At 48.6% G+C, this 12,822-nt stretch overlaps 1 protein-coding gene across 3 annotated transcripts in view; it reads left to right on the plus strand.

Annotated features, from left to right (window-relative positions):
* Nucleotides 1–12,822, plus strand: part of LOC127586341 (spectrin beta chain, non-erythrocytic 1-like) — a 146,234-nt gene that overhangs the window by 48,366 nt on the left and 85,046 nt on the right. For all 3 annotated transcript variants that reach the window (XM_052044205.1, XM_052044206.1, XM_052044207.1), the window contains exons 16-18: nucleotides 448–1,204; nucleotides 7,717–7,919; nucleotides 12,608–12,698. In XM_052044205.1, coding sequence (XP_051900165.1) covers nucleotides 448–1,204; nucleotides 7,717–7,919; nucleotides 12,608–12,698 — 1,051 coding nt within the window. The remainder of the gene's footprint in view (nucleotides 1–447; nucleotides 1,205–7,716; nucleotides 7,920–12,607; nucleotides 12,699–12,822) is intronic.

The raw sequence follows: 12,822 nt of genomic DNA on the forward strand, positions 1-12,822 counted from the left end.
AACAGTGGGAGAAGGGGATTTTCTTGATGAATCCTTCCTGGGTTGGCAGGTTGTGACCGGTGGGGTACTGCAGGAATTGGTGCCTGAGTCTCTGAGGGCAGGCACGGTAGTGTAGCGGTTAGCGTAATGCTATTGCAGCGCTAGCAACCTGGGTTCAATTCCAGCCGCTGTCTGTAAGGAGTTTGTACGTTCTTCCCGTGTCTGCGTGAGTTTCCTCCGGGTGCTCTGGTTTCCTCCCACATTCTGAAGACGTACGGGTTAGGAAGTTGTGGGCACGCTATATTAGCGCCGGAAGCGTGGTGACACTTGCGGGCTGCCCCCAGAACACTCTACGCAAAAAATGCATTTCACTGTGTGTTTCGATATACATGTGACTAATAAAGATATCTCAGCTATCCCCCAGGGCGTGAGACATGCCCACCGATGCTGACTCTGCTTCTCTTCCAGGTGGGGCCAGATCTTGCGGTTGGTTAAAAGCAAAAAGGACACGACGAATTCCCTGCTGTGCGTCCAGAGCTACTTACTGGAGTGCAACGAGATTAAGTGTCAGATCAGAGAGAAGAGGAAGGTCATCGAGTCCACTCAGTACCTGGGCAATGACTTTGGGGGGGTGATTGCCCTGCAGAGGAAGCTCTCTACCATGGAAGGAGCCCTGGCTGTGATTGAGCCCAAGCTGATCGGCCTGCAGCTGGAGGCAGAAGGCTTGGCCACGGCTCATCCGAGTCAGGCCCTTGACATCCTCGTTCAGTTTGAGGAGATCAGCGAGGAGTGGGAGCAGCTGAAGAGGGCTCTGCAGGGTTGCGAGGACTCCCTGAGCGTCGCCGGGAAGCTGCAGCAGTTCATCCAGGACCTGGACGGCTTCCTGTCGTGGCTGGCGCAGGCGCAAGCGGCCGCACTGTCCGAGGAGCTGCCCAACACGCTGGGAGAGGCCGAGTCCCTCCTCCGGCAACACGAGGCGCTGAAGGAGGAGATCGGCCAGCGGGAGGACGACTACCAGCGGATCCTGGCGGTGCAGGAGCTGCTGCCGCTGGACGAGGCCGAGCTGCCGCTGCTCTCCATCCGGCAGTGGCTGCAGAAGCTGGAGCTGGGCTGGGGGAAGCTGCACCAGATGTGGCAGCAGCGGCAGGAGGTGCTGCTGCAGTCGCACATTTACCACCTCTTCCTGCGCGACGTCAGGCAGGTGGAGGCCTTCCTCAACAGCCAGGTGAGTGAGCTCCCCCATGGCCCCGCCCCCTGTTGTGGCTCTGCCCCTGGCTCCCTCCCTGGGCCCCACCCCCTCCATGGCCCCACCCCCCCCAGCTTGCTCGCTCCCTGGGTCTCCGACCCCACCTCCCTCGCTGGCCCCGCCCCTCAGGTCCCTCCCTGGGCCCCGCCCCTCGGCTCGCTCCCTCTGGCCGCACCCCCCCCCCCCCCCCGTTGTGTCTCTGCCCCCGGCTCGCTCGCACCCTCCCTGCCCCGCCCCCTCCCCCCAGCTCGCTCGCTCGCTCGCTCCCTGTAGCCTTGCCCCCCCCCCCCCAGCTCCCTCCCTCCCTGGCCCCACCCCTGGCTCCCGCCTTCTCTGCACCCCCTCCCCCCCACCCGGCACCTCCCTCCTCGGCCCTGTTCCCCTACCCACCCACCCCTCCTCCCCAGCCCTGCCCTTTTGTCTCCCTCCCTCCCTGGCTCTGTTTCTCCCCCGCTCCCTCCCTCCCCAGTCCTGCCCCTTGTCTCCCTCCCTCCCTGGCCCCTTGCATTGCTCCAAGCCCCCACCCCTCCAAGCCCTGCCCTATCCTGTTCGAGTGACCACCACCCCAGAGCTGTGTTCCCACCCTACAGCCGAGTCTGTGGGGAAAGACGGAACAGGCTGGGGTTGTTTTCTTTGGAATGGGTTTCTTGTTACACAGCCCCTTGGGATTGAGGATGACTTGCTTCCACGTGTGTTCTGAGGTCTCTGTGGGACCTGCAGACTCTGCCCCAGGACGTGTCTGATGGGGCGGGTGGCTAGTTTGTGAGATGGTGTGTTCCTTCTGCCGTTTGAACTGACTTTCTCTGCTTCCGACACATGGACTCGATGTTCTCGAGGGTCTGCCCCAGTGCCCCTTTCTCACCTTGAGTGGTCATGGGCCAATTCACCCACCAACCCGCATGTCTTTGGGATATGGCGGGGGGGGGGGGGGTATCTGGAGCACCCAGGGGAAACCCATGTGGTCACAGGGAGAACGTGCAAACTCTGCACAGACCGCACCCTGGAGCTGCGAGGCAGCACACTACACTGAGCCGCACTGTGCCGTCCATTTTGTCTTAAACATGTCAGTCAGACTTGGCTGGTCATACAGCACAGAAACAGGCTCTTCAGCTCATCATATCCTTGCTGACCATCAAGTACCCGTCGGCACCAGTCCAATTTATCAGCACTTGATCTGCAGCCTTTTGTGCCTTGATGATTCAAGTGCTCGTACAGATACTCCTTAAATTCTGTGGGACAACTGTCTCCACCAGCCACTCAACCAGTGTGTTCCAGATTCCACCCAGCATCATAAGATTCCCTCCAAACATTTTACCCTCTACCCTAATCTACATCTCTGGGATAAAACTTCTTACTACCTATCCTATCTATACCCCTCATACATTATACACCTCAATCAGGCCATTCCCCCCTGCCCCCCACAGCCTCTTCTGTTCCAAGGAAAGCAAACCCAACCTCTCCTCATAACTGAAACTCTCCATTCACCAGTATCAGTGTGGGGTAAGTTTTTCTTTTACACACAGAGTGGTGGGTGCCTGGAATGTGCTGCCAGGGGTGGTGGTGGAAGCAGATAGTGGCGTTTAAGAGGCGTTTGGACAGGCACATGAACAGGCAGGTTATGTGCAGGTAGGTAGGTTTAGTTTAATTTGTCATCATGGTCCACACAGACATCGTGGGCTGAAGGGCCTGTTCCTCTGCAGTACTGTTCTGTGTTCTGACTTTGACATCAAGCTGATGTAAGGCAATAGTAAAACCGCCTCCAGTGCAATCACATCTTTCCTATAATGTGGTGACCAGAACTGCACGCAGTACTCTAGATGTGGCCTAACAAGTGCTTTATAAATTTGTACCAAGACCTCTCTGCTCTTGTATTCTGTGCCCTGATTAATAAAGGCAAGTATCCCATATACCTTCTTCTCCACCTTATCTACCTGTACTGCCACCTTCAGGGATCCTTGGACTTGGACCTCAATTCCTGAATTCGGTAAAACTCTGACAATCCGTTATCTGATTGTTTGGACACCTCAAGGGTTCACTGGGTCCCTGTTTCCCACCTGATTGGAAATCTGTTGTCAGCACTCCTTGTTAACTCACCCAGGCTCCATTCCCTCTCCCTTCACAACATCACTACTACTCACCTTTCTTTTCAACACTCCAACGTTTCCTGCGTTCTCTTTATACTCACCTGGTTCGGTGGAAGGTTTATTATGTTGCTGTGTAACAGCCAAAAAAAGCGCAGTGAATTAAATGTTGGAGCAACAAACTGCTGGAGGAACTCAGCGGGTCAGGCAGCATCTGTGGAGGGAAATGGACAGTCGACATTTCAGGTCGAGACCTTTCATCTGGCCTGAAAGACGGGAGATAGCCAGTATAACGATCATGAGGGGGAGGGATGGAGCAAGAGCTGGCAGGCGATAGGTGGATCCAGGTGAGGAGGGGTGATAGGCAGGTGGAGGAGGGGAGAGTTTGCTCCAGATTGAAGTATCTGCAGTCTCTGGTATCTTTGAATTAAAAGTTGGTTGGGGAATGGGGTGGGAAATCTGCCAGTCCAGCACCGCCAATGGTGCCAGATTATAAGAGTTTTACTTGACTTGCTAGTGACCCGACTATTCATTGTGCATGTCCTAGTTGGTCCTCCCAATCCCATACTAATCCAATTTTACTCTCCCCACATTCCCAGCAACTCCCCCATACTCTACCACTAACCTTTTACATGAGGAGAAATTAACCTACCAACCCGCGCGTCTTTGGGATGAAGAGTCAAAGATTCATGGGGCATATATCTAATGTAAATAGAGATGGGCAAATATGTTTTCACCCAGAGGTTGTGTGGAGCTGGAATCCTCTGCCTGAAAAGGCTGAGACCCTCGTCACACTTAACCGGTTGTGGACTTGAAGAGCTGTGATCTGGAAGGTGGGAGTAGCCGGGGACGGTTAGTATGTCCCTGGAGCAGGGAAGGAAGGGTGGTGAGGGGGGTGGGGGCGGGGAGGGGGGGAGCAAGTGCCAGAATGCGAGAGAGAAGAAGGCATCTGAGGGAGGCTGATGGTGGTGAGGACGCAGAAGAGATTCAGTGACGGGAGGGATTGAGTGTGAAAGGGGTCAAGGGGAAGGTGGATGGGGGAACTAGGGAAGCAAGAAGGATATGGTAGCAATCCAGAAGAGATCCACCAGGCTAAATTCCTGGGATGAGAGGGTTATCATAGAGTCGGAGAGTTGTACAACACAGAGAAGGGCCATTTGGTCCATCATATCTGTGCTGACCCACTTGCCTGCCTCGTCCTATCAACAGAGGCCAAACAGTCTGGGTCTGTATTCTGCGGAGTTTAGAAGAATGAGGGTTGATCTTACTGAGTCATAACATCTTAATGAAAGATGTCGGGATGTTTTCTCTGGTGGGAGAGTTTCAAACAAGGGGACATAGTTACAGGTCAAGGGGCTGGTCATTTAAAATGGAGGTGAGTAGAAAATCTCGACGTATAGGAATTGTCTACCCCAGAGAGGTGTGGAGGCTGCGTCATTAGAAGTATTTAAAGTGTAGGTGGTTAAATTTTTGAAAGGTCGGGGGATGGAGGGCTAGTGGGATCTGGCACAGAGGAGGCCTGGGGCAGATCAGCCATGATTACGTTGAATGGCAGGGCAGGCCATCTGAGCTCGAGCATCAAGTTGTCGTCGGCTGGTCAGCCATAGTGTTGAAGAGAACGAGCCTTACACTCAACATCCGCAACACAAGGCCCTCTACCAACCTGTTCCGGGCTGTCACTGATGGGATCATCCATGAGGCTCCTGACATTCTGGATCCTGGAGAAGAAGTTGCCTTCCAACAATGGAGGTCCATGGTGACACCCTGGAAAATGGGAACCACATCTTGATGAAGGTAGACAACAGTGATAAAATTCACCATCATCTTAAGTATGTCATCACAGCCTTTGACTGTCTGAAGAAAAAGGTGTTTGAAGATCAAGATCTCATATTGAGCACAGAAGTCATGGTCTATCAGACAGCCCTGATGCCTTTCCTTCTGTTCTGCTGCTAAGACCTGAACCACGCACAGCAAGCGCCTCAAAGTACCGGAGAGATGACATCAACATTGTCTCTGCAAACCCCTCCAAATCCACTGGAAGGATAAAATGAACCAGTGTTAGTGTCCTCTCCCAGACCAACAGCATCAAGATCATAATTACAGTCACTTTTCTCTGTTTGGTGGGCTATGTCACTTGCCCAGTACCAGATTCCTGAAATGGACACTCTAATCTGCCATGAGAAGAGACCACCAGAGGAGAAGATTCAGGGGTATTCTCAAAGTGTGCATGAAAGAAGTGCAACATTCCCACTGACTCCTGGCACTCTGTGCCCTGTGACCACTCAGAAGTGGAGAGGGAACATTTGGGATGGTAGTGAGAACCTCAAGTCTGTGTGTTGGGAGTACACAGAAGTGTAGCATAAGGGGTGCACCACCTCACAAACTATCTGAAGTATCTGCAGATCCCACATGAACCACCATAGAACCAGAGTGTTCTTATACCTGCGGAACTACTGAAGAAGAAGAGGGCAAGGACATTCCTGACTATATTACCACTAATCTTCCATTAATTTTTTAAACTTTTGTTTCATAATATTTTTAACCAATTACTTATTCTTTAAGCTTATGAATAAGATTATTTAAATCGTATACTTCGTGTAAGTTATACTTTAATCTGGCTACTTGTTCATTTAATTAAATTATTTTCTTAACCACAATTATTTATATTATATCTGACATATCAACCCTTTCTCCCCCGCTCACATTCCCACACATTTATGCTCCCAAGGCACAGATTTGAGGTTATTTTCCCTCTGTCCATCTGTATTCCCATGACAGAACTTGGAATAGAGTGTCTCAGGAATCTGGTATAATTTCTGACCTCTGCACACCTCTGAAGCTGCCCCCATTAAAGCTCCACGCTCTGCAGTGGCCGTGATCATCTCTCGCTCGGGGTGATGTCTGTTTTCAACTGCGTAACATTGAAAGACACAGAGTTATGTGAATGAATTTCTAGGTCAGTCATCTGCATTTTTTTAATCTTCTAGTGTTTCTTGCCTCTCTGGGCATTTTACTTTCACTACCTTTATACACAGTTGTGGAAATTCTTATGATCATTTTTATCTTGCCCGGTATTTTACTATTGTATCTTTTCAACATCCGATGCTGATTCTCAAAACTCCCAGTTATCAAGGCTAAATGCTGTTCATGAGAGCATTATCTCTCTCATAGTATACTTCGCCTCCTTGGCTAACCACCAATACGTCACTTGATTTCTGTAGAATTTTTAGTTGTTGGACATTCAATGATGATTATGAACTTTAAGTCTTTAACTGTTTGCCAAGTGCTGGTAAATCTTTTAACTTAATTTCCAAGTTAACGTTAGCACCTCACCTATGGAAAATTTGCTTTTTTTCTCGTAATGTTAATTTCCATCTAAATGATGTCACTCTTGACCTTGCTTTGTTTGACTGAAGATTCAACTCCCCCAGGATAATTTTGTTATCTCTGCTACATGTTCTTCTAATGGGACTATGCAGTGGTCACCAACACCCCGCCCCCCCCCCCCCCCCCCCCCCAGTACTATCATGAATACTTGCATTTACTACAGGAGATTATGGAGGAGGCGGTCAACTAGATTTATCCATCTTGTTGTCCTACTTGCTCCCTCCTGCTGACTGTGACCTTTGGGACTTGGCCGGCTTGGTCACTCTTGGTGACGGATACTGAAGTCCCCACGCTGTGTAAGTTCCTTGTCCTTGCTATTTCCAGCGCTCTTCCAAGTTGTATTCACAGGTTCATCAGCTGAATGAGGTACGATTCTTCTGCAAGTGTGATTGTATTAAGCAGGTACTTGACTCTTCTGTGGGGAAACTCGTCCAATTTGGACACGGATTCCCCCGGATGTTTCTTGATGGGTACTCTACAGTATCGAATGGGCTGAGAGTAACTTTTCCATGTCCAAACCAGCGTTAAGGTCAATGCCAGGTAGTCAGTTTGGTTTTATTCTATTTCTGTGGAGCATTTGTCGCACTTAATGGCTTTAAAAGCATTTTAGAGGGCTGGAAGGAGTCAGCCGTATTGATGCGGGCCTGGAGTTACCTATAGACTGGGACAAATAAGGGTAGAAGGTTCCTAGGTTCAAGAAAGCCTCATGATCACTACCAGCGATGGTGGTGGTTGAGACTTGGTTAATAAATGCCAGCAACATTCAAGCCTCATTAAAGATAGTTTCATTATACAAGCTATGACTGGTCGATTGATCCTACAAGGTAACAAGGAATGACTTACAGCAGCAAATGGACCAATAATGAGCATTAAAACTTCCTCATATATAAATCTAAGGACACTTACGGTAACTTGGGAACCATACAAGTGGACATAAAGTTTGAGTTCACCTTTTCCCCAGTGACGACTTTGAGTTCCCTTTGCCTTCACCTCAGCCGTCTGGTTCGGTGTGTTCCTCTGCAGGAGTCCAAGCTGGCCCAGCTGGAATTACCGACAACGGTGGCGGCCGCAGAAGCAGCCATCAAGAAGCACCGAGATTTCCTGGTGACTCTGGAAATAAACTTGCAGAAGATCAACACGGTGGTCGAGGCTGGAGGTCACCTGGTGAAAGGCGGCAGCATCTACCTGGACAAGATCAAAGATCAGACTGAATCCATCATCACCAGGTATTGCAACGGCCCGAATTTACCTGCATTCACATACTCGCATGATAAAGGTGCTAATGACTGGTAATCTTTAAAGTTAAGTTAGAATTTACATGCCTTTATGAACCGGCGTGTCCACCAATTATTCAACTGTACATTCCAATAAGTTCTGGTACAAGTGCAATGTAATATCTACAGGTCATCTCTCTGCTCATCCAGACCTTTCAGACAAAATATTGTGCAGTTCTGGTCAATGTTACAGGAAGGATGTGGTAGAATTAGAAAGAGTGCAGAAGAGATTCGCCAGGATGTTGCCTGGAATGAAGGACAATAGTAACAAGGAGAGGTTGGATAGGCTGGGTTTATTCCTACTGGAACACTGGAGGGTGAGGGATAATCTTCTAGACATTTAGCCTCCTTTGCTAACCACCAATGCATTACTTGATTTCTGTAGAATTTTTAGATTTTGGACATTCAATGATGATTATGAACTTTAAGTCTTTAATTGTTTGCCAAGTACTGGTGAACCTTTTAACTTAATTTCCAAGTTAACGTTAGCACCTCACCTATGTAAAAATTTGCTTTTTTTCATGTAACATTAATTTCCATCTAAATGATGTCACTATTGACCTTGCTTTGTTTGATTTGAAGATTCAACTCCCCCAGGATTATTTTATCTCTGCTACATGTTCTTCTAATGGAACTGTGCAGTGGTCACCCACCCGCCACCACCCCCCCCTCCCCAGTTGCCTGGAATGAAGGACAATAGTAACAAGGAGAGGTTGGATAGGCTGGGTTTATTCCCACTGGAACATAGGAGGTTAAGGGATGATCTTCTAGAAATATCTAGATAGGGTGGATAGTCAGAGTCTTTTCTCCAGGTTGGGAGAGTCTAAAACTGGAGGGCACAGGTGTAAGGTGAGAGGGGAGAAACTTAAAGAAGATTTGAGGGGCAAGTTTTGACACAGAGAGTGGTGGTTATAGAAATTCATAGAGTTACACAGCATGGAAACAGGCCCTCTGGCCCAACTCATCCATGCTGACCAAGGTTCTTATCTTAGCTAGTCCCGTTTGCTTGCATTTGGCCCATATCCCTCTAAACCTTTTCTATGCACTTACCTGTCCAAATGTTTTTTTTTGAATGTTGCAATTGTACCTGTCACTTATATTCTGAGTGTTGTCTGTACCTACGTGCCTGTGATGCTGCTGTAAGCAGACATCGTGGTCAGCATGGAGGAGACAGGCTGAAGGGCCCATTTCTGTGCTGTACAGCGTTGTGACTCTGTGACTCTGTGACAATGGACAGAAACTGGGGCATGCAAAGAGAGCCGTGAAGAGATTTAAAAATCAAGCAGGACTAAAAAAAGTTGCAAGTGATATCAAAACTAACAGTGCAAGTTTGTTAATATATTGAAAGATGAGGGGGCAATGTGGGTCCATTAAAAACAAACGTGGGTAGGCCTATAATTGGCAATAAGGAAATCAAGCGAGGGGAAAATGCAATGACTCGATCATAATTTACCACAGATCTTATGAATTCAGGAATGAGCCACAGGAGTGGTAAAATACAAGTGTTCTTTGATTATTTAAGAGAGCATGGAATGGGTAAACCACTGACCAAATCCAACACTGGTTTTGAGAAGTTACTGACATCTTTTATCAGGAGTTTCATGGACTGACCACAGGACACATGAGAGTTGAGTATAAGGTACTGTGTATACGAGCCAGCATTGATTGTAAAGTGCAGTATACAGGGGGGTGTTGTGCACTGGACCCCCATTTAACGAGCTTCCACACAGATTCATCAACCAGGTGAAGGCGACTCTGAATTTGTTGTGAAGAAGCAGACAAAAGTTTGGAAATAATGAGCACGTTTGTGGATTACAGGGAATTAGAAGGCACAGGAAATAAGGAGGTGAAGCACATGATTAATTGAAGAAAGCTGCAGCAGATGGATTGATTTTACTAATGGCGTAATAAGAAATAAAATCTCACATTTGGAGCCCAGCTCCTGGGAACAGCCAGCGTTCCATAGCCTGTAGAAATCTGTAATTCCCCCAAATGGCTGCGGGTGCTGGAGGCCAATTGGAAGCTTCAAGAGCTTTGAGTTTTTGTTTATTCATTTATGGGATGTGGGTGACACTATCCACATTTACTCTAATTGTCCATGAGAAGATGATGGTGAGCCATCTTCTTGAACTGTTTGCAGTCCTACAGTGCTGGTGTGTTGGGAATTTCAGGACTTTGGCCAATGACGAAGGATCAACAATATATTTTCAAGTAAGGACAGTGTGTGATTTGGAAGGAAACTCGCAGATGATGGTGTTTCCCAGCAGCTTCTTCCCATATCCTTCCAGGTTGTTTGTGTAATGTTTTTGTAATCGTGTACCACAGGGACCGGTGCGGGATCCTGACTGTTTGTGAAATACAGAAACTGTATGGATGTTGGAGGTATGATTAGGAAGTTCGCAGATTGCATGAAAATCAGTGGTGTTGTCGACAGTGTGGAGGGTAGTTATAGAATGCAGGATGACATTGATTAGTTGGTTAAATGGCCAGAACATTGACTGATGGAGTTTAATCCTGACTGATGCACTTTGGAAGAACTAAAAAGGGTAGGACGTTCACAATGAATGGTGGAGCCTCAGGGAGTATTGAAGAGCAGAGGACCCTCTGTGTACAACTCCAGAGATCGCTAAAGGTGGCAGCACAGATGCATGAAGTGGTGTACGGGATACTTGCCTCCATTAGCCGGGACATAGAATATAAAAGCAGGAAGTTTACAGTACAACTTTATATAACATTGGTTAGGCCACAGATGGAGTACCGTGCACAGGTCTGGTTGCCAAGAGATAGGAAGGTCACGGTTGCAGTGGAGCAGGTGTCGATGAGGTTCACCAGGATGTTGCTGGGATGGGGTGTTTCAGTTATGAGGAGAGTCTGGAGCAACAAACAGTCGGCTGGAGGAACTTCAGCGGGTCGAGCAGCATCTGTGGGAACAGAAGAATTTTCAACGTTTCGGGTTAAAACCCTGCATCAGGACTGAGAGTGGAGAGGCGAGACGGCCAGAATAAAGAGGAGAAGGGGAGTGGAGAGACAGGAGTCCGAGGTGATTGGTGGACTGAGGTGGGGTGTCAGGTGATAGGCAGGTTGTGCTGGGGAGCAGGAGTGGAGTTGGGAGACGGTGGCAGGTGGATGGTAGATGGAGGCAGAGAGAGAGGGGGGGGAAGGGAGGAAAAAAACAGATGGAGCAAGGTGGGGGGAGGGGATTGTGGAGACAGCTGCTGGAGGGAGATCAGCAGGAACACAAAGGACTCCCAGTGCTGGACTCGGATACGTAACGGAGGTGAGAGTGGGAACCATTAGGGGAGAGGTGTATGGCAGATGAAACTAGAACCTTTGGTGGTGGGGGAGGGGGGAAACCTGCGTGTGTAGTGGGTGGATGGAACCAGGAAGGGGAGGGGGACGAAGATGGTTGAAGGGGGTCTGGGGGGGAAGAGAGTCCGGGTCTGTTTACCTGGGAGCAGTGGAACCCAAGGGCAGACCTAAGAGGGACATGAAAAATTCTGAGGGACACAGAAAGGATCGATAGTGGGAACCTTTTTCCTGTAGGAGAGGTACCTAAGCATAGAGGGTGTAGGTTTTGGGTAAGAGGTTTAGAGGGGAACTGAGGAAGAACCTTTCTACCCAAAGAGTGGTTGGACTCTGGAAGCACTGCCTGAGTATGTGCTGCAGGCAGGTACTCTCTCAATATTTAAGAAGCATTGAGCATTTGAATCACCAAGGCATGAAAGGTGACGGACCAACCACTGGCCAGTGGGATTAGTACAGAGAGGTACTTGACGGTCGGCATGGACATGGTGGGCCGAAGGGCCTGTTTCTAAAGGTCACGTGTTTGGAGGTCGCTGCAGTTTGCTGCAGTGCATGTAGTAGATGGAACACTGACTGCTGGAGTGAGTGAATGTTTAGGGTGAAGGATTGGGTGCTGGTGGAGTGGGCTGCTTCGAACTAAATGGTGTCAAGCTTCTCGACAGTTCAGGCACATGGAGCGTATTCCATTATAATAGTGACTTGTGCTTTGATGACAGTAGAATGTATCTGGGATGTTGGGAGGTGAGTCACTTGCCACAGGATACCCAGATTCCCCATTCTTCTAGTGTTTAGTCCAGTTGAGTTCCTGGTCAGTGGTGACCCCAAGATGTTGATGGTGGAGGATCTGGTCATTTGAAGCTAATAAACATGAGGGAGTGAGGATATTGAGGGTAAGTGAAATTGAGAACAATGATTTAAATGATTAGCACTGCTTGGATGGAGTGAATAGATATTTTTTCTTCTACTTAGCCTTGTTCTTTACACCTGTGCCAAGAAAACACTTGGCAGTGACTGGGTGGACAAATATATGGGTTGGTAGGTTAATTGGGCACTGTAAATTGCCCCTAATGTGTAGGTAAGTGTTAGAATCTGTGGGGAGGGGGGAGTTGATGGGAATATGGGGGAATGGAATGTGTTGGGGGTAGGTTTAGTATTAAAATGGGTAGGTGATGTTAGCATAGACTCGATGGGCTGAAGGAGCAGTTTCTGTGCTGTATCCCTCACGACGTTAAGATGTTATGTCACTGCTGTGCTGTCAGGTTCTTCGTGATGTCATGTTGATTTCTGAAGATTGCCCTGTGTTAGACCAGGACTAACAGTTTCCATCTCATTTACAGGAGCCAAAGCAATTACAAGCTTGCCCATGAGTGGTTGGTGCAGTTAAGTGACCAATGGGAGCTACAGCGGTTCCTCCAGAGTTGTCATGAGGTTGGTGCCAAGATATTCTTTTGCGGCTTTGGTCAAGACTGAGCAGAGGACAGGGGTAGAATTGTTGGCCACGGAACGCCTTCAATGGAATTGCCATCGAAAGACCTTTACAGGGACCATTTAT

The sequence above is a fragment of the Pristis pectinata genome, chromosome 35, assembly GCF_009764475.1.
Source record: "Pristis pectinata isolate sPriPec2 chromosome 35, sPriPec2.1.pri, whole genome shotgun sequence".
NCBI classification, from domain to species: Eukaryota; Metazoa; Chordata; class Chondrichthyes; order Rhinopristiformes; family Pristidae; genus Pristis; species Pristis pectinata.